The 18922-nt window shown below is 40.7% G+C and overlaps 1 protein-coding gene across 2 annotated transcripts in view; it reads right to left on the reverse strand.

The window, feature by feature from the left end:
• Nucleotides 1-18922, reverse strand: part of SLC43A1 (solute carrier family 43 member 1) — a 36288-nt gene that overhangs the window by 12459 nt on the left and 4907 nt on the right. For both annotated transcript variants that reach the window (XM_026719724.2, XM_026719727.2), the window contains 4 exons: nt 17097-17275; nt 14878-15058; nt 14087-14142; nt 13488-13564 (listed from right to left, as the gene is read on the reverse strand). In XM_026719724.2, coding sequence (XP_026575509.2) covers nt 13488-13564; nt 14087-14142; nt 14878-15058; nt 17097-17250 — 468 coding nt within the window. In that variant the 5' untranslated portion in view covers nt 17251-17275. The remainder of the gene's footprint in view (nt 1-13487; nt 13565-14086; nt 14143-14877; nt 15059-17096; nt 17276-18922) is intronic.

Raw genomic sequence — 18922 nt, forward strand, 5'->3', positions numbered from 1 at the left:
ATGGCACATGGAAAACCATTCACAACAAACTCTGAGCACAAACATCGCTAACAGCACACTGTCTTTTCTGAATTGAGCTTCAATCTGCTGCTCTTCACCATCCAGTCTATTACCAAATGACAACCCTGGTTCCATGCAGGTATTGACTGACATGGAGATACACTGGAACCCTTGAGGGCCTCACAATGGTCAGTCAGAAGTCCTCCATTATCCCCTTTTGCAGTCAGCCATCTAAAAGGAGTAGAACCACATCAAGGCTATTCTGCCGACAGTTAAGCTGTTTAGTGTCTCCAGGAAGATTCCATGGTTGATAGTTAGCTGGTGAAAGAAGCTGGGGAATCAATAAAGCTTCACTCCTCCATCTTCTCCAGGCTGTGTCAAAACTCCTAGATCTAATTGAAGCGGATCTAGTAAATTGTTTTATCCATCAGCATCTGCAGCTGATCAGCTATTATCCTTGTCCAGGAAGGGAATGCTGGCTACTGGCCTAAAAATTATTTAGATCTTCTAGAGTTACTGATATTATTCCCAGACATGGGCTCATTTCACCTTCCTTTAATGAGGTAGGATCACTTATGTAAGCAGGATTTATAACTTCCAGACCAAGCTGAGCATTTCATTCCTGTTGAACATTATAAGCCATAAGGGATAACAGGCAAACAGATGTAGAGTTGGCTGAATTGCTCAAACACTCAGCGTTAGCAGGCCCTAAAAATACAATATCCAAAGAAATATAATGAAAACCAAACCCTGAACACGTCTACAAATTGGTCTGAAGCTTCAGAGTTCTAAATTATGATTGTGATCAATAGTTAACATGACACAGCTAGCCATCAACGATTATGATCTGTGTTCAGCTGGATCCCAAATAGCTCTCAACTATTCAGAAAAACTGGGCTGGATGACACTGGGAAGAGATGCAATGGTGGAAGAGAAACTGCTTTCTGCTTCCATCACTGCCACAAAGTACGTTTGATAATGAGCTCTTATGTTTGATCAGACTCAGGATGTGTTTTTCCTCCACTTGTCTATTAGTCATCTCCTGACTTGCCCGCGTATGTATCAAGGGATTGAACAAGCTGTATGACATGGGAGAAAATGTTCAAGGGGCAATAATCAATCTCTATATTCCACAGGCAGCCAAATCATCAACAGAAACATGAACCACACTTGTTGCAAAATCTGAAACGTGTCAACCTCCTGGAAGTGGGGAGGAGGGGCAGACCACTCTTAACAGGTTATCCATCTCTGCAGAGAAGAATAGTCTCAATAAGAAGTAGTCTGAGCAAGGCAAGAGAGCAGATCAGGGGTGGGATGCTACCAGTTCTGCCTGGCTCTATAGAACCGATAGCTCTGCTGTTTGGCCCGCCCGCCCGCCTGGGTTCTTACCTGACCTTTATTTCCTGGTTTTTCAACCTCAGCTGCTTTGCGCGGCACAGCTGAGGTTGAAAAAGCAGGGGAAAAGAGGCTTTTCAAATGCTGCGTACCCACGCACAGCACTTTTCAGTTGCCCGGGCGGCACAGCTAAAGGTTTTTTTGGACATGTGCACACAGCAAAACGTAGTCAATGAGTAACACTGGTTGAATCCCACCCCTAGAGCAGATGTAAAGGAGATGTCACCATCCTTCTGCCCAGTAGAAATACTATGAAAAAACAAACCCAAATCCCTGAAGTCTAGCACAGACCAGGAAATCCAGAGATGCACATTAAAGTATCCCGGGATTCTTCAAAATTAAGCCCTAAACAATCTCCACCACTCAGATTGAGAGGCTGTAGGATTATGCAGGGGTGATATAATAGATAGTCCTTGATTTATAATCATAATTGAGCCCAAATTTTCCATTTCTAAATAAGACAGTTAAGTGTCCCATTTAATGACTTTCCTTGTCACATTTGTTAAGTGAATCACTGCCGTTGCTAAATTAATAACACGGCTGTTAAGTGAATCTGGCTTCCCCGTTGACTTTGCTTGTCAGAAGGTCCCAAAAGTGGATCACAGGGTCCCAGGAACACTGCAACCCTCATAAATATGAACCAATTGCCAGCCAGCCAAGTTTCGATCTCGTGACCATGCAATGGTCATAAGTGTGAAAAAGGGTCATAAGTCGCTTTCTTCAGTGTAACGTTGAAAGGTCACTAAACAAATGGTTGCAAGTCAAGGACTACCTGTACTATCAGTTTTAAGCTCATTTCTTTTCCTCTAGAACAGCTCCAAGGAAGGCCTGTTGTCAAACATAACACTGGATTTGAGTAAACAGTGAAGCAGAGAATGGCTCCTTCTCCAGTTCCCGAATATATGCCTCTCCCCAAGGCAAAGAGAAAAGGTGTGGCACTTTATTTTGCCTGCTCACTGGCTGGTACACCCCACCTGTGCCCTGAGGGTGTTTTTCTGCCTGTTCCAAAAGATGCATTGATCTCCTAGTGAAGCAGGTATAATCCTTACATGTTTTGAGATAGCAGTGTCTTTCTTATGCATTCTGCAATGCCATGGAGCAGAGGGCTTGGAAGAGCTGTTGGTCAGGTCACCTAGACAAGCAAACAGGGAGAGAGAACTTCCTGCCAAGATCATAATCCTTACTCTTTCAACCAGGGGTGGGATCCAACAGGGTTAACTACCGGTTCGATGATTTACGAGGTTTGGTGATTTACGATGTGCTTCCCTGCACACTGCACGCACCTGTAAATCCTCATCAGCCTGATGCCTGGACAGCTGAGCAGCACTGAGTGCTGAGAAGCAGCCTTTGAAAAAGTACTTTTTTCCTGCTTTTTAAACTGCAGCTGTGCCTTGCTCGGCAGCTGAAGTTGAAAAAGCAGGAAATAAAGGTCAGGTAAGAGCCCAGGCAGGCAGGTGGGCAAAAACATCAGGAGACATAGAAACAGTTCTGTGTCTGCTGCTCTTCAGAGCTACCGGTTCTACAGAGGTGGACACAACCGGTAGAAACCCACACCTGCTTTCAACATGGGCTTTGCAGAACCTGAAGTGACCAGAGCCACCCTGTGCTTTTATACATGGTGAACAGCAAGAAATTCCAACACATACAGATCTTTGAGCCCTATGGATAAAGTGCCACTAATCTCTTTTACGTATGACTCTTAAAGGCACAGGGTATCTTTGGTCACCCAAATTTCACAATACTGTCTCATAATACATGGCATTCAAGGAATCTCATGCAGGAGAACAGGCTCATGACTTCTACCAGCTACCAGAGAGAGTGACATACGCCACAAAACCCATACAGACTTATACCACAATATACACACAGCCCAACAAGGAAGATTTAGAAACATATGTAACACACACACACACACACACACACACACACAGAGCAAGATATTTAAATCTGTATGCTTGCATTCTACCATTTGTTAAACAAGGATTAAAATTTGCTAAATTTTACAACTCCAGATATTTAAATTCACTTGCTATCTCTGTAAATTACTAAAATTATATGAGCACAGAGAAATGCTAATGAGAGCCAGTAGGGCTGAGAGATTTAACATAAAAATCTCATGGGCATGTGGGTGTTAACTGTTATTCAGAGAAATAATGTTCCGATTTTTAATGCTTTTATCCTATAACATTTTGTTTTGCTTTGGATTTACCTCTAGCAAATGAAGAGGGGTGGGGGGGGGAAGCACTTTTGTCTGCTGATAGAGGATCACCTAAGTGGATAATGGTCAGAACAAAAAGAAAGAAATCCAGCATGTTAGGAAATACTAGACATCCCATGCCCTGTTGGGTCATTGTTTCAGAGATATTTCCTTAGCTAATCAGAGAAACTGAATTAGCAAATAGTAACAAGAGCCAGAGCAATTTCTGATTTCCTGCTGGCTTTCTCATTGAATTTCCTTGTGAGAAGCTGGCAAGGAACATTAGGAATTAATTCCTTCCTTCCTTCCCTCCCCCTCTCTCTTCTTTTCATTCTGACATTTGTCTTTCTTCCTTCCTTTCTTCCTTCAAGCTATCCTTCCTTCCATTCTTCCTTCCTTCTCTTCTTCCCTCTTTTCCTTCCTTCCTTGCATCCTTCCCTCCTTTTCTCTCTCTCTCTCTCCCCTTTCCTTCCCCCCCCCGGCCTGTCATCAGTGTACACAACACAAGACACTCAAAGGGGGTGGTGCAAATCAGGGAAGGCACTCAGGGAGTTGTTGGGAATGATAGTCACCTAACAGTTGGGTTGGAAATATATAAACCAGGATAGTAATTTAATACTGTATCTTTAAGAGAATGCTGTAATTGTGATTGGCTAAGTTCCTCCAATGGCCATATGATGGAGGCAGAAACTTGGCTTCTTTCTTCTTGCATTTCCTGTGATTCCCTTTTGCCTTTTTGCCTGATCGTCATTCTGCTTGAAGTGCTGTGAGTCTTGCAACTGTTTGCAAACTCCGTTTACTGAACTTTGTTTATGATACTGGTAAAGAAAAGAACTTCGTTTTTGGATTATCCCTGGACTGATTGTTTTGAATACTAACTGCTTTAATAGTGTATGATCTGGACTGTTTGTTGGACTTTGTTTACCTGGAAGTAAAACTTACATTTTACTATTCAGTGTATCTGTGTGCTGGTTGTGTGTTATTCATCACCACTCTGACTATGTTTCCCTGAGTGCACTCATTCTCCTAACGGGGAATACTTCAACACTGGTATGGGCCAGACTCAGATAACTGAGAGTTAGTGTGAATACGCAGTACCGTATACAGACAGCTGTTTACTGTTTAATTGTGGGTTACTGTCCTGGTAAAGATGGCACAAGACCCATCAACAAGTCTATCACTAATAACCCGGTTGATGGAACAAACTATGTTTCCTGGTCTATGAAATACAGTCTACTTCTGCGTAAGGAAGGGTTATGGGCTGCAGTTCAGGATCAACTAGATGTAAATGCTTGGGATTCAAATAATGAGGATGATGCCAAAAAGTTAGCTGACTTTAAACAGAACAATGAACAAGCTCTTTGTATAATTGGACTAACACTGAGTGACCAGCAGCTAGTCCATATTCGTGGAGAAGAGTCTGCTGCTAGGTGTTGGGAGAATTTGAAGAGGATTTATGTTCGTGACAGTGTAGGTGCACACATACAGCTTACACGTAAACTGTTTAGAGCATGTCTTCTGAAAGGTGGAGATATGTTAGCTCATCTGAACTTTATGAAAAGAACTTTTCAAGAGCTACATGAAAAGGAACTGCTTTTTCAGAGCTGCATCAGGTTAACATCATTCTTTCCTCATTGGATGAAAGTTATGATGATTACGTATCTTCACTGGAAGTCCTGACCAGAAATGATCTGACATTGACTGACATAACCGGAGGATTAGAAGAGGCAAGAAGAAGGCTGGAAAGAGACCAACTGAGAAAGAAACAACCACAAGAAGAGGATTTGTCTTCAACTGCCTATACTGTTAGGAAATGTTTTTCTTGTGGAGCTAGGAAACATATAGCTAGATTCTGTAAGAAGGGAAAATGACAGAATATTGGTAATCACCAGAAGGCTAAGAAGAATGTTAATTTAGCTATGTCTAGCAATTCAACTGTAAACCATGATTTGTGAGTAATTGATAGTGGAGCATCGCAGTGCATTACTAGAAATAGAGAGAGGTTTGTAAAGATGTCCACGAGTAAGCAACATATATAATTGGCAAATGGATGGGAGATGACAGCATCTGGTGAAGGTACTGCATATTGTTCATGTGTAAATGAGCATTTATCTATGTTATATGTACCTAAACTGAAATTTAATTTGTTATCAGTAAGGGCTTTAGTTAATATTGGTTATGTAGTAACCTTTAGGGGAGATAACTATATAATAGAGAAAGAGGGAAAAAGTGTTACTGCTACTTTAAAGAATGATTTATATATGATACATGATGACCAGTTTCAGATGGCTAACTCAGTTTATAACAATCTTAAGCCACATGATGAATGTATACATTTACTGCATCGATGTCTGGGGCACATTAATTTCAAAATGCTGAAACAAACTGTTAAATTGGCAGAGGGAGTAAAATTGAAACACTGTAGTAAGTATTTAAACTGTAATGCCTGTAATCAGGAGAAAAGCAAGGTTATTCCTGCAAACAGACTGAATGAGTTTAAGACCAAAGAATCTTTAGAGGTTGTTTTTGCTGACATAATTGGCCCTAAGAAACCCAGTCTGGGAGGTGCCTGCTATGTTTTGAGTATTATGGACCATTACTCACAGTACGGTTTCTGCTATCTAATGAAAAACAAAACAGAAACATTCCAACATTTCTTTAATTGGCTAAGATTTGTTGAGAGAAAAATGAAATGTAGGGTAATTACTTTAGTTACAGATTATGGGACTGAGTTTATTAACAATAGATTCCAAACAATGTTGAAATTGGCTGGTATCAAGCATAAGCGCTCTGCACCTTACAGGCCACAACATAACTCATTTATAGAACGAAGAGGGCAAACATTACAAGCCATGGCTCGTGCTATGTTATCCGATTCAGATTTGTCTGAAACACTGTGGGGTGAGGCCATAATGTGTAGCAACCATGTGTTAAATAATGTGCTGAACACAACAACTGGTGAATTGCCATTCACTTGTTGGCATGGCAGAAAACCAAATTTAAGTTATCTACACACATTTGGAGCTTCAGCATGGGTGCATATTCCCTCACAAGTAAGACTGAAAGGGCAACATGGAGCTAGGGAATTATTTTTCATAGGTTACGAGGCCAACCATAGATCATTTAGATTCTGGGATCCAGGCACAGCTAATATTTACCGTAGCACTAGTGCTAAATTTCTTGAGCACGTTGGGTGGCATAAACTAGAACAGGAATCTAACAATGATGTTGTTATCGACACCCAAATAGTCCCTAATGATGAGATAGTTAAACCATCAATAGCCATTAAAGAGGAAGAACAGGCACAGATGTGGAGACGGCATATCTACATGCACCATTATAACATACTATATATTTAAAGAAGCCTTTGGGGATAAAAACTGACAACAAAACTGATTGCTGGAGATTAAAAAAGAGTCTTTATGGCTTGAAGCAATCAGGCTATGAATGGAACCAGTGTGTAGTGAAGGAATTAACAAAGATAGGTTTTGTAGCTGGAAAGGCTGATCCATGTTTATTCAAAAAGGAAAGTGATGGTGTAGTTTCATTGTTGCTACTGTTCACTGATGACATAGCATTAATCACCAAGACTGAGCAAGAAGCTACTGGGATTATTTCACTGTTAGAGAAGAAATTTAAAATAAAACATTTAGGTGAGATTAAACAGTATCTTGGTTTGAAAATAGATAAAACTAAGGGAGGCTACAAAATCTCACAGGCAGATAATATTAACCAGTTACTAAAGAACTTTAAAATGGAACTTTGTAAGCCAGCTAAGATGCCAATGAGCCAGAAGTTTAGCCACAGTGATGTGCAAAGTCCTGTTTTTGATAAAGTCATTTATCAATCATTGATTGGTAGCTTATCCTATCTCAGTAATTGGTCTAGGCCAGACATAGCATATTGTGTCAACCAATTAGCCAGGTTTAATCTGAGCCTACTGAAAGGCATTGGCAAGCTGCTAAGCATGTATTAAGATATCTTAAACAATGCATTATGCATTATATTTGAAGCCTAAGGATGAACTAAGTTTAACTGCGTATGCCGATGGAAGTTTCGCTACAGATGTATCTACACATAAATCAACGTCAGGTACTGTAGTATTATTAGGAAATGTATTAATTGGATGGTGGTCTATTTGACAAAAACATCTAAGTTTATCAACAATGGAGGCTGAATTCTCATGTTTGTCTCTATTATGTACGGACTTAGTTTGTTATAAACAGCGATTGATAGATATGGGAATTAATATAAATGAACCTATTGTTGTGTATGAAGACAACCAATCAACAATTCAGATGGCTTCCAATCTCACTGTAAACACGCTGATTTAAGATATCTAAATGTAAGACAATGTGTTCAAAGTAAAATGATTTCACTGGAGTACTGCATGTCAGAGAATAACATTGCAGATCATTTTGCAAAAGCCCAAAGCACTGTAAAACATAAAGCTTGCTGTGAGGAATATGGACTTAAAACTGTAAAGTTTTATATAGTGTCCTACCCAAAGGGGAGAATGTTAGGAATGATGGTCATCTAACAGCTGGGTTGGAAATATATAAACCAGGATAGTAATTTAATACTGTATCTTCCTCCAACGGCTATAAGATGGAGCCAGAAACATGGCTTCTTTCTTCTTGCATCTCCTGTGATTCCCTTTTGCCTTTTTGCCTGATGGTCATTCTGCTTGAAGTGCTGTGAGTCTTGCAACTGTTCGCAAACTCCGTTTACTGAACTTTGTTTATGATACTGGTAAAAAAAAGAACTTCATTTTTGGATTATCCTTGGACTGATTGTTTTGAATACTAACTGCTTTAACCATGTATGATTTGGACTGTTGGACTTTGTTTACCTGTTTACTGGAAGTAAAACTTACATTTTACTATTCAGTGTATCTGTGTGCTGGTTGTGTGTTATTCATCACCACTCTGACTATGTTTCCCTGAGTGCACTCATTCTCCTAACGGAGAATACCTCAACAGGAGTGGCACTGATCATAGGAACACATGGGAGGATTGGCATGGGCTGAATAGGGTATGTGGGGTTCCTCCTTCCTTCCACCCCAGCAGGGAGGGAAATGGCTGCTGCTGGGTGGGGGAGAGAACAAGGGATTATGAGAGTGGCTGGGAAACTGTCATGGAATATTCCAAATGAACATTACATGACCAAAGCATCAGCCTGAATATAGCATCAGCCTGCAGCTACAACAGTCGCAATTTCATTCCCTCAAAAGTCAGATTTTGCACACATTCTGTAGGTTAATTCATTTGATGTATCTCAGTTTAAAAATCATTATCTATGATGCACTGTTTCACCCAATTAAAAGTCATAATGATAAGAGTTTTTGTAGTATATAGATAAGACTATACTAATATTTCAAATATATGTTCTCTTTGTACACGAATGTATTTTTTAATTTGTTTGAAAAAACACTCAGCCTTTCAAAGGGGCACAAAGATTTTATTCTACTCCCTAGTTGTTATGCTTGAGAATACGTCTCCAAAGCAATGCTATATTTATTCTCTATGCTACAAAAGCAAACTCCTGTGCCAAGAAAAGCCATGGATATTTTGTAAATTGCCTATTGTTGGGATGAGCAATAGTTTTAAAGCAGAGCCAGACCTTAGAGTTGTTTCATTTTTTTTTCATCTTTTGATAACCACAGATATCGTGGCTGATAATCTGACTTCTCTCGCCAATGGTTTGAGGTTTGTTTGTTTTTTGGAGGGGTGGAAAGAAGAAAAGTTAAGGAAGAAATAATTGCCTTAATTATTTAAGTTAAGGAAGAAATAATTGCCTTAATTGTCATGGAGGCTTATTACATCAGTTTTGTCCCTCATTATGGACAAAATGGTCAGAGAACTCTGTTGCTAAAAGGCTATGCTTGTGGCACAGAACTTGGGCAGTATAATTTGGGAGGAAAAAAAGGTGGGAGCCATATGGGCAACATATCTATGATATTTACTATTTATTTGCAGTTGGATTGGTTCAGAGAGCAGCTTAATAGAGTCCACTTTCAAACTTATATGCCCCATTTAAATCATTGGCACTTCTTTCATTTGGGAAAAAGATGTTCAGAGTCTGCTGATCATTGCTTAATGCAGAGAATTTTTAGTCAGTGATGATCACTATTAAAATTATTTTTGGCTTTTTTTTACTGTAATAAGGAACACTAAAAGAAAGAGAAAGACAAGCAATTTTTCAGGGAAATTCTATGAGCTTTGTACTTTTGAGAAGTCATTAGGACAACAATTATAGAAGAGTTGTGATGGGCAAATAGGTCAACAACGTAAGAAAAGCTAAAGAAACAAGCCTGTGGAGAAAACTCAGCATCTTTCCAGAGACTGGTTCAAGGCCTGCTGTAAAAACAATGCCTCCTTGAAAACCATTTTCAAAAGACTAGTCACACATATACGATTATGTTATGATTATGTGTCTTGCACAGACCCTTCTAAATACATATCTTTAAAGAGCTAAGTCACTATCAATTCAGAGATCATACTCCTCTCTGCCCTGGCACATCCCTCCATGTGGTGAGGGATGCAACTTTATGGTACAGCTATAAAATCATTAAGTCAGGGCACAGGTTCTCACAGATTGTTAAAGATATGCTCATATCTATGCCCACAAACTACCTGATGAATTATAAATTCTGGAATCAAGCAATGGATCCCCATGATTTTTCAGGCAGATAACAATCTTCATCAGTTCCTGTCATGGTGTGTTACCACTGTCCACACCATCCGATATTTATATTGTATTTGTTGGCCAGCTGTCTCATAAAAACCAGAGTAACAGAGTTTTTGTGTGTCCTGTTGTTATTATTGCTGTGCAGGGTTTTTTGGGGGGTGGGTGTGGGGGGGTTCCAGCTTTAAAATGTTATTTGATGAATGTGAAGCACTCGTGTACTATCTTCTGTAATGCTTTAAAGGAGTTGCATTTTACCGAGGTTTGGGGGGCTGTTTGAAAGACATGCAGGCAGTGACGTACAAACGGGTACCACAAGAGCAATCCCACTGAGCCCAAACTGCAAAGTTTTAATTACCATTGTGAAAACAAAAACCACTCAAATCTGAAGCACAGATGCCAAAAGATGCCCTCGGGTATTACACAGAAGTTATGCAAATTGATTTGAAGGAATCCCAAAGAATGAGGTTTTGCACCAGCAAACTAACAGCAGTAGAAAGAAAATCACCACCCACCCCCGCCCACCCCTTCCGATATCCTCTTTCCTTATGACTCTTTCTAAGGAACGTCTGAATGGATTTCTAGACAGACTTCCAGGAGCACCAAGGGTGAGTTAACAAACCCCTCTCATACTTCTCTCTTCTGCCACTGAAGTTGTCTACCTGCAACAGGAACAATCTCAATAGATTCCACAGTATAATTTCAATTCCCATAGACATGCATAAAATCATTGTAAAAATATCTTGAATGTACAACAGTGCAAAAACAGATCTGAAGCACAAATTGCCAGGAAAGTTTTTAAAAACTGCCAATGAGGAAGAACAGCAGCATGCTTTTCAAAATTGTGCTGAGACAGAGATTTATCTTTGGCACCTTGTGTTTATCTCCCCTTCTCCCCACAACTAAAAAGCATGTAGATTTTAGAATTACGTATATCCTTCCTGTGGCCCAGAAGCACACTGCATCCTAGCTTTTACATGGAAAATCTGAGTATCCTAATCATGACTCATCAGAGCTAATGGTGGCTCTAGCATCCACTAGGTGCCAGATGGCGCAGGACAAAAATTATGGATCCATGCTTCTTGGGACTTCTTTGGTCCAGGCAATTAGATCTGAAGCACAAGGACATTCATTGTTGTACAAGCAAACTACAGTGGCTATTTGATTAGCCCTGCAAGCAATGAATACAATATCACACAATGTAAAGCTCCAACAAGATTGATATGCTCCAGAGCCCGTCCCCGAGGAAATGCCACCCTGCTGGAGCTCAGAGATGTGCTTTCTCTAAGGCTGTTCCTGCCCTCTGGAGGACCATCCACCCCACTCAGCTCCATGTGGCCTGTTAAGAAGGCCTTAATACCTTGGTTTTCTGCAATAGGTTCTGGGACAGAGCAATTAATGACCTCAGCTATGTGGCTTTACACTGCTGTTTCCCCAATGTAAGTAGTTGACGTTCTTTTCTGCTATGCATGTTAAACCTGTTTTAAATTGTTTCTTCTATTGGTATGCTGCCTAGAGCTGCTTCCATGGATAATAAACTCAAGCAAGCAAGCAATCAGCCGGTGGATCAAATTACAGGTGCAGCAATTCCCAGCAGAATTGTGGCAGCCGTACAGACCTCCACAGTCTCCTCCTTTCTGCAGACAGGCACTTAAAGCCACTGTCGCGCCACAGTGGTGTTACTAAGTACCAAATCTTTTTTTTTTAGAATACACCCCCTCAACAAGGGCCTGAAGTTTTAGTAGAACAGCAATGGACCTTCTTTGCAACCTTGAACTTGCTTAATGTCTCCTCTGACTACAATGCTGAACTTTGGATTCCCATTGTTTTGAGAAGAGGACCATACAGATGTGCACCGTAAACCTCAAATAAGCTTAATGATGTTTTGGAAACAAAAAGAAGCCAACCTTCTCTCACAACCCACTCAAGACAGAACATCCCAGCCCAAATCCACAAAGTAGCTGCCCTGTTTGTATTGCCACATCTGCAGAACTAGCTGACTTCAATCACTCTGCCCACCTGATATGATCAGGTGGAGTGGGGGCACTGCAGATCCCCTCAATTAAACACTGTCTTTCTTATGGGACTGAGGAAGCACACCTTCTGTGTCATAGCTTCTATCCTCTGGAAAGCCACTTCTCTAAGACACACATACTTCCCACTCTCCAATTTTTTGGGAAAACCTTTTAAGATCTACCTCTGTTCCTGGTCCAGGGTTAACGTGTTTCTGGAGCCCTATCACACACACCCTTGTGTGTGTTTGTATTTTATTATTATGACTCTTTATACTGTATAGCATAAGTCTTAGACTTATACGTCACTTCATAGTGCTTTACTCTTTGAATGGTTTATAGACTCAGCCTATTGCCTCCAACAATCTGCGTCCTCATTTTACCGGCCCTGGAGAGATGGAAGGCTGAGTCAACCTTGAGTCGGTGAGGATTGAACTCCTGGCAGTGAGCTGAAATAGCCTGAATATGTTTTAAATTATATATTGGATCCAGAGTGTTTTGGAGTGGGGCTGCTACAATAAACCATCACCACCCCAGCCACCAAATAGTGCTTTACTATCCTATTCCTTCAATCACAGTCAGAAAGAGCTTTACAAGCCACAAAATGAGTTGGGGCAGTGACTTTTCACTTTTAATGTAAAACAGTGGGAATTCAGGAAGAACCCGCTTCTAACCTATGACTGCACTACAAAAGAACTGGATCTAATTTATTGATCTGCTGTAAGCTTAGTGATCTGAGGAATCTCCCTCTTTTCTTCTAAATGCTTTCTGTAATCCTTACATTCTAAAAGACATGAGATTCCTGGTGTGTCTTTCAGTTCAGCCAAGTGTACATCTAAGCCTCAGTTAAAAATAGGTATGTAATCAATGTGTCTGAAATGAAGTGAAACAGGCCCAGACCCAAAGCTGTGGTCTCAACTTAGTAGACATTTAGTAGAAAGTCTTGGCAAAGCCAATCAATTACAGATTGTGCCTGAAATTTCTTAGGTTGAGCAATACAGAGAATCTGAGTAAAACTAACAAACTAATTAAGCTTTGAAAACTAAGCCAGTAGGCCTCTTTATCCTAAAATTCAGGAATTGGCAAAATAACTTAAGACCAGAATGATCCCACCCTGACCTCAGAACAGTCTGTTCTGATCTTGCTGGAAAAAATTCTAAGCGAAAGGCCAAGCGAAAGGTTATTTCAGTACTTACAGTTAAGGAGGTGAAGGTCAGGCAGATTCCACCAAAACCATTTAGGGAAAGGCCAAGAAAAATCAATGGAGAAAGAACTGGGAAGGAGAACAGAAATATGGGATGAGAAGATGGATGGTGTTCACAAGGAATGGAGGAGATTTGTGGGAAATAAAAATATAACAGAAGACTGAGAGGGGAGAGCAGAAAGATTTGAGAACATGGTATAGTGTTTTTTTTTAAAGGAATAGATCCAATTGTCTAGTTGGGGAAGATACAAGCTGTAATCTAGCATATTGAAAGAGTGGAGATAGTTGAAGGGATTTAAGATTGCCAATTTGAGAACCTGTCTTTTGAATATATCTAGAATCATTAAAAAGGATGTCGCTATATCACTCCCAGGGCTATTTCTCTATTAATTGGATTACTCGTAGTGCACATGTGGGGCCACAAAGGCAGGAAACCAAAATGAGTGGGCTGAATTGTATGACAGAACGAGGAGAAAGTCAGGAGAGAGAAATCATAGAAAAAAGAAGAGAGAAATCACAGAAGAGAGAAGACTTTCCCATTTGTAAGTAATTAAAAGTTACTAATTCAATTAACACAACAATTCTTCTCACCTAATGGGTTGTAGGCAGCCAGTGCCATGAGAGCACAGGAGAGAGCAAAGCTGGCGCTATAAAGAAATAATAGATATATCAAATCATTGCTGAGCGAAGATATGCCCTCAGATCAGCTTTCCTCAACCTGTGCCCTCTTGATGACAACTTCCAGAATTCTATTCTTTTTAATCAAGTTTTTTTTATTTCAATCTACACATACTCAACAATACAGTAACAGTGGCATCAATATATCATAGATTTTAGTATAGGCAAAGTTAATAATACAATCATATCTCTTAATATACATATTCACATTAAGTCATAATCCTTCATTGCTTATTTTCAACATTTCAATACTCTATCCTAACGCCAACCACCATATCAGTTAAACATACCTAGTAGTTTCATTATTCAATTTCCTCCCCAATTTTTGTTTTTGTTTTTAATAAAAAATTCTCATTTGGCAAGCAGTGTGGTTCCAGGTTTCACATCTCAGTAAAAACATGACCACAGTTACAATTTCCAGAATTCTAGTGGCCGTATTGGGAGTTGCAGTGCAACACAACTGAAAAGCTCCGGGTATGGCAATTCTGCCTCAAAAAGACACCAAAAAATATTGAAAAATTATTCCCTAATTATTTCACAATTACACTCTCCACCTTAAAAGCGGCAATCTATTTTCAGTTCTCCCTCCCCGATCCAATCTAATCTACAAATCCACTTTCTAATCCCACTGAATCTAACCCAAGTATTTTCTTCAATAGGCCACCATCCTGTTTGCCCAAGCCCAGAAACCTTGTTCTTCTTACCTGCCAACTAGGCGAAGTGGCCTGGGTCCAAGTCGATCCATCAGGATGCCAAGAGGCAAAGTAGCTGCACTCAAGAGAAAGGAGCCAATGGTGAAACCCAGGGTAAGCATTTCTTCCTGTTCCACACAACTGAAGGGATGGGTCAGATTAACCACAGCTGAAACATTGGTGTTATTCTTATCTAAAGAGAAAATGGCAAAATAGATTAGGACATTGATTTCAAATCCCACTTTTGCATCTGTTCTATCCTACGGCAGGACTGCTTTCTGTTCTTAAAGAAGCACGATCAAGTCCTGTTGTACATCTTCCTACTTGCTGCCTTGAAGAAAACACAACATTGTGGAGGTCTTTGATTCTCTCTGAGCTTGGTTATTTTCTTTAGACACTGCATTACCAAACAAGGTAACATCATCAGTGGTAGAAGGGAGTGGGTTTGCTCTCAATTTATATATTAGTGGCTTGCCCTGTCAGTGTTGGTAGGAGTTGGTGGCTCCTTGATTGGGCTGTTTACTATTAGCTTGTTTTCCTGAGTTGGTAGTTCCTTGATTAGGGTATTATTTCTTGATTGTTGGTTCAATGCTGTTGATTGAACACAACATTCTCATGCACAGCAGAGAAAGCAAAAAGAGGAGCAAAATGACCTAGGAAGGAACAGAAACTGAATCACCTTCTGAGTGTTCCAGCTGATTGCTGTGGGCCCAGTCTGAAAGTAAAGGGATTGCTTTGCTAGTAGAATGGCCAGGGAGCAGGGAATGATTCTAAGTTGAAGAAAATGTGGGCAGGGATAGCAATGGATTTGGCCATCGTCTATAGTGAGAACAGCTCTTTCTAAAATTTTAATAAAGTCAGACAGTAATCTGTTGCTTGTCAAAGATTTAGGCCATGATCTGAGGTGCTGTATCACAAGAAACAATAAAAGCCTGACTCCAAAAAATGAGAGGTTCAGGCAGGGGTTGGATTCTACCAGTTCACACCTATTCTCTAGAACCGGTTGTTAACATTCTAAGCAGTTCGGAGAACCAGCTGTTAGAAGAAATTACTGTCCGAATCCTGCAAGGAAGGCAGGAAGGAAACATTCTGGTGTTGCTTACAGAAACTGCCTCTCCGTTAACACTTATTACATTCTTGGCAGGACGAGGCTTCCTGTTTCAGGAACGTCTCTGGAGTTTTTTTCCCCTTCTTTGCTGGTACTTTGCTTGTGTGGAGTGACCATTTAAAGTTACAATGGCACTGAAAAAAGTGATTAATAATCCTTTTTCACATTTACGATTCTTGCAGCATCCCCACAGTCATGACAGGCCAGGCGAGGAGATGGTGCTTCGATGTGAGTGATATTGAGTTGGCCATGCCCAGCCAATAAGATGAACAGCAAGCCACGTCCACCCAGTCACATGACCACCAAGCCATGCCCACCAACTAAGCCATGGCCACAGAACCGGTTGTTAAAAAAATTGAATCCCAACCCTGGGTTCAGGCACTTCAATTTTATAAGGAAGAACACTATTTTAAGATTTCTCAGGGTCCCTGAGAAAAATAGTAGGAAAATAAGAGCTAATCCATCCACGGTGTTTCTTACAAAAATATGGTTTGAAACAAGCTTTGTGGGATTTTTAATCTCACATGGTCACACTGAGGGAGCACTGCTATATCCTGCCACATGGAATGCTTCACAGCTTTATCGTGAATTAGGATCATGGGAAACTTCATGGGGAACTACAATGTGGAGATGTTTTATGAAAATTAATGATAAAGGACCCCGCAGAAGCTGCTTTAAGCCATTACCACATAATAAAACCAGTTCTATCAATTTGGTACTAATTTATTTATTCTTCCATCTTCAATCCCTCTCATATATTGCAAGTGTTGTGTAGAAACCTTGGAAGAATCATATGAATGACAGACCCCAAGGCTGAAGTTGCTGAATCCATTTGTATTGAGTTCCCCTCTCAACTTTTTATCAAGTACACAATATTAGTACAAGTTACTAATCAACGTTCTGTCAAATTCATTCTTAATTCTGTCCCCATTGAGGCTTTAATAATAGGACCCAATTTGCTTCATCGGCAAATGTTTTGGTATGTACAGAATTAGTAATGACAAACAAGGATTCTTCGGAATGGAAAGTGCAACACTTTGCTCAGAATATCACCTGCAACCACCCCACATCCACATCATACCATTTTATCTTACCTAATAGGCTCAGATCCCAGCCTACTCACCTGTGCACATATGGGAGTAGAAGCCTTCAAGTTTGAACATAATGAGTAAGGAGCCCCAGCCCAGCAAAACCGCAGAGAAAAAGAGATTTTCCACTACCGCAGTACAGGCCATCCACCAGCGTCGCTGGTATGCCTGATGCAAGGTGGGTGCCATCTTCCCTCTGGCTTGTTAGAGGAGGCTACAAACAAAGCAAGACCATCATCTTTCTTGGCACCCAGGTCTTATTTACTATTCCACTGATTTTGATCTGGAAATTACAGGTAAGATATACAGGAGCTATCTCAGTGGTAAGACACTTACTATATAGCAATAGCACTTAGACTTATATACTGCTTCACAGTGCTTTACAGACCTCTCCAAGCGATTTACACATATTACCCCCAACAATCTCAGCTCTCATTTTACCAACCTCAGAAGGATGGAAGGCTGAGTCAATGAGAATTGAACTGCCAAACTGCAGGCAGCGAGCAGTCAGCAGAAGTAACCTGCAGTACTGCATTCTAACCACTATGCCACATGCTAAAGGTCCAAGTTCAATTTTTATTCCCTTCAAAAAGGGTTGAGAAGGAAATCCCGTAGATCTCTGTCCATCATTACCTATATTAGATGGAACAATAGTCAGATCTAATAGCAGGAGATACCTACTTTTAAATAATGGGATACAAAACTCTTCCAAACTCACTGGAGTTATTAAAAATCTAGACAAGTAATGAAGCAGCACTCCAGGGTGGTGATACCCTGTTTCCCTGAAAATGCACCCTACCCTGAAAGTAAGTCCTAACTTGATTTTTACACGTGCACCCAATATAAGCCCTACCCCTATAATAAGCCCTTATTAAGATCCCACCCACTCCAGATTGTCCTGGTAAAAATTAAGCTAGGGTGGGGATGTGGGGGTGGAGCTGCCCTACTACTTGCCTGTAGATAGTTGTAGCCAGGCCTTGCACACCCCGACACCTGCCCATTTCTTCTGCAGCCAGCAACACTGGCAAAGCTTTCCTGAAGGCCTCTGTAGCTGATAACAAAGCTCTGAATCGATCCATGGCTGTTATTGGCTGCAGAGGCCTTCAGGACAGCCTTGTCAGCCACAGAAGAAGTTCCTGAAGGCCTCTAACACAGAAAAGGAGGCCGAGGGTGACGCACGCAAGTGAGGTTAGTCAGTGGATGACATCCCTCGAAAATAAGACCTGGTGCCTTTTTCTGGTGGCAAAAAAAATTAAGACAGGATCTTATTTTTGGGGAAACATGGTATTTGTCGACTACTATATCCTGGAAAGCAAGACCTAGCAGCAAAATACTATAAAAGGGGGAATATATAACCTTGAAAACTATTTAAAAAAGGAAATTGCTGGCCCAGCTATTAGCCTGAGGGCAAACAGCTGCTAGGATTTCTTCTGACAGAGGTCTGAGCCACACAATCAGTTGACTTGTAGCTACTGGAGTTAAACAAGGGGATCCTGGCAGCTGCTGCCACTCACAGGGGAGGAGCCACAGAGAGGTTGCCGCTCCCTCCTTGCAGAAGCACGTGTATGATTGGAGCCTCCATCTGTTTTGTGAGTTGCCACCTTCCCCTTCACTCTTTCATTTTTCATGACCAAAAAGGAAGATAAAATATAAGATAAAACAATGCAGACGAGTGGTGGCAAACTCTGCCCCATGGAAATGTCAATATATATCCCTTCCTTTACATGCCTGGGTTAGAATGCCACTGTGGAGTTTCATATACTATGAAAGATCTTGTTCCTTGCTTGCTGGACAAAATTTAGCCCAAGCCAATTTGCTCGTTTTCTGCTTGAAATTGTCTATCACAGGCCAAGAGTAAGCC

The sequence above is a fragment of the Pseudonaja textilis genome, chromosome 1, assembly GCF_049901715.1.
Source record: "Pseudonaja textilis isolate UNSWEBS1 chromosome 1, rPseTex1.2, whole genome shotgun sequence".
NCBI lineage: Eukaryota > Metazoa > Chordata > Lepidosauria > Squamata > Elapidae > Pseudonaja > Pseudonaja textilis.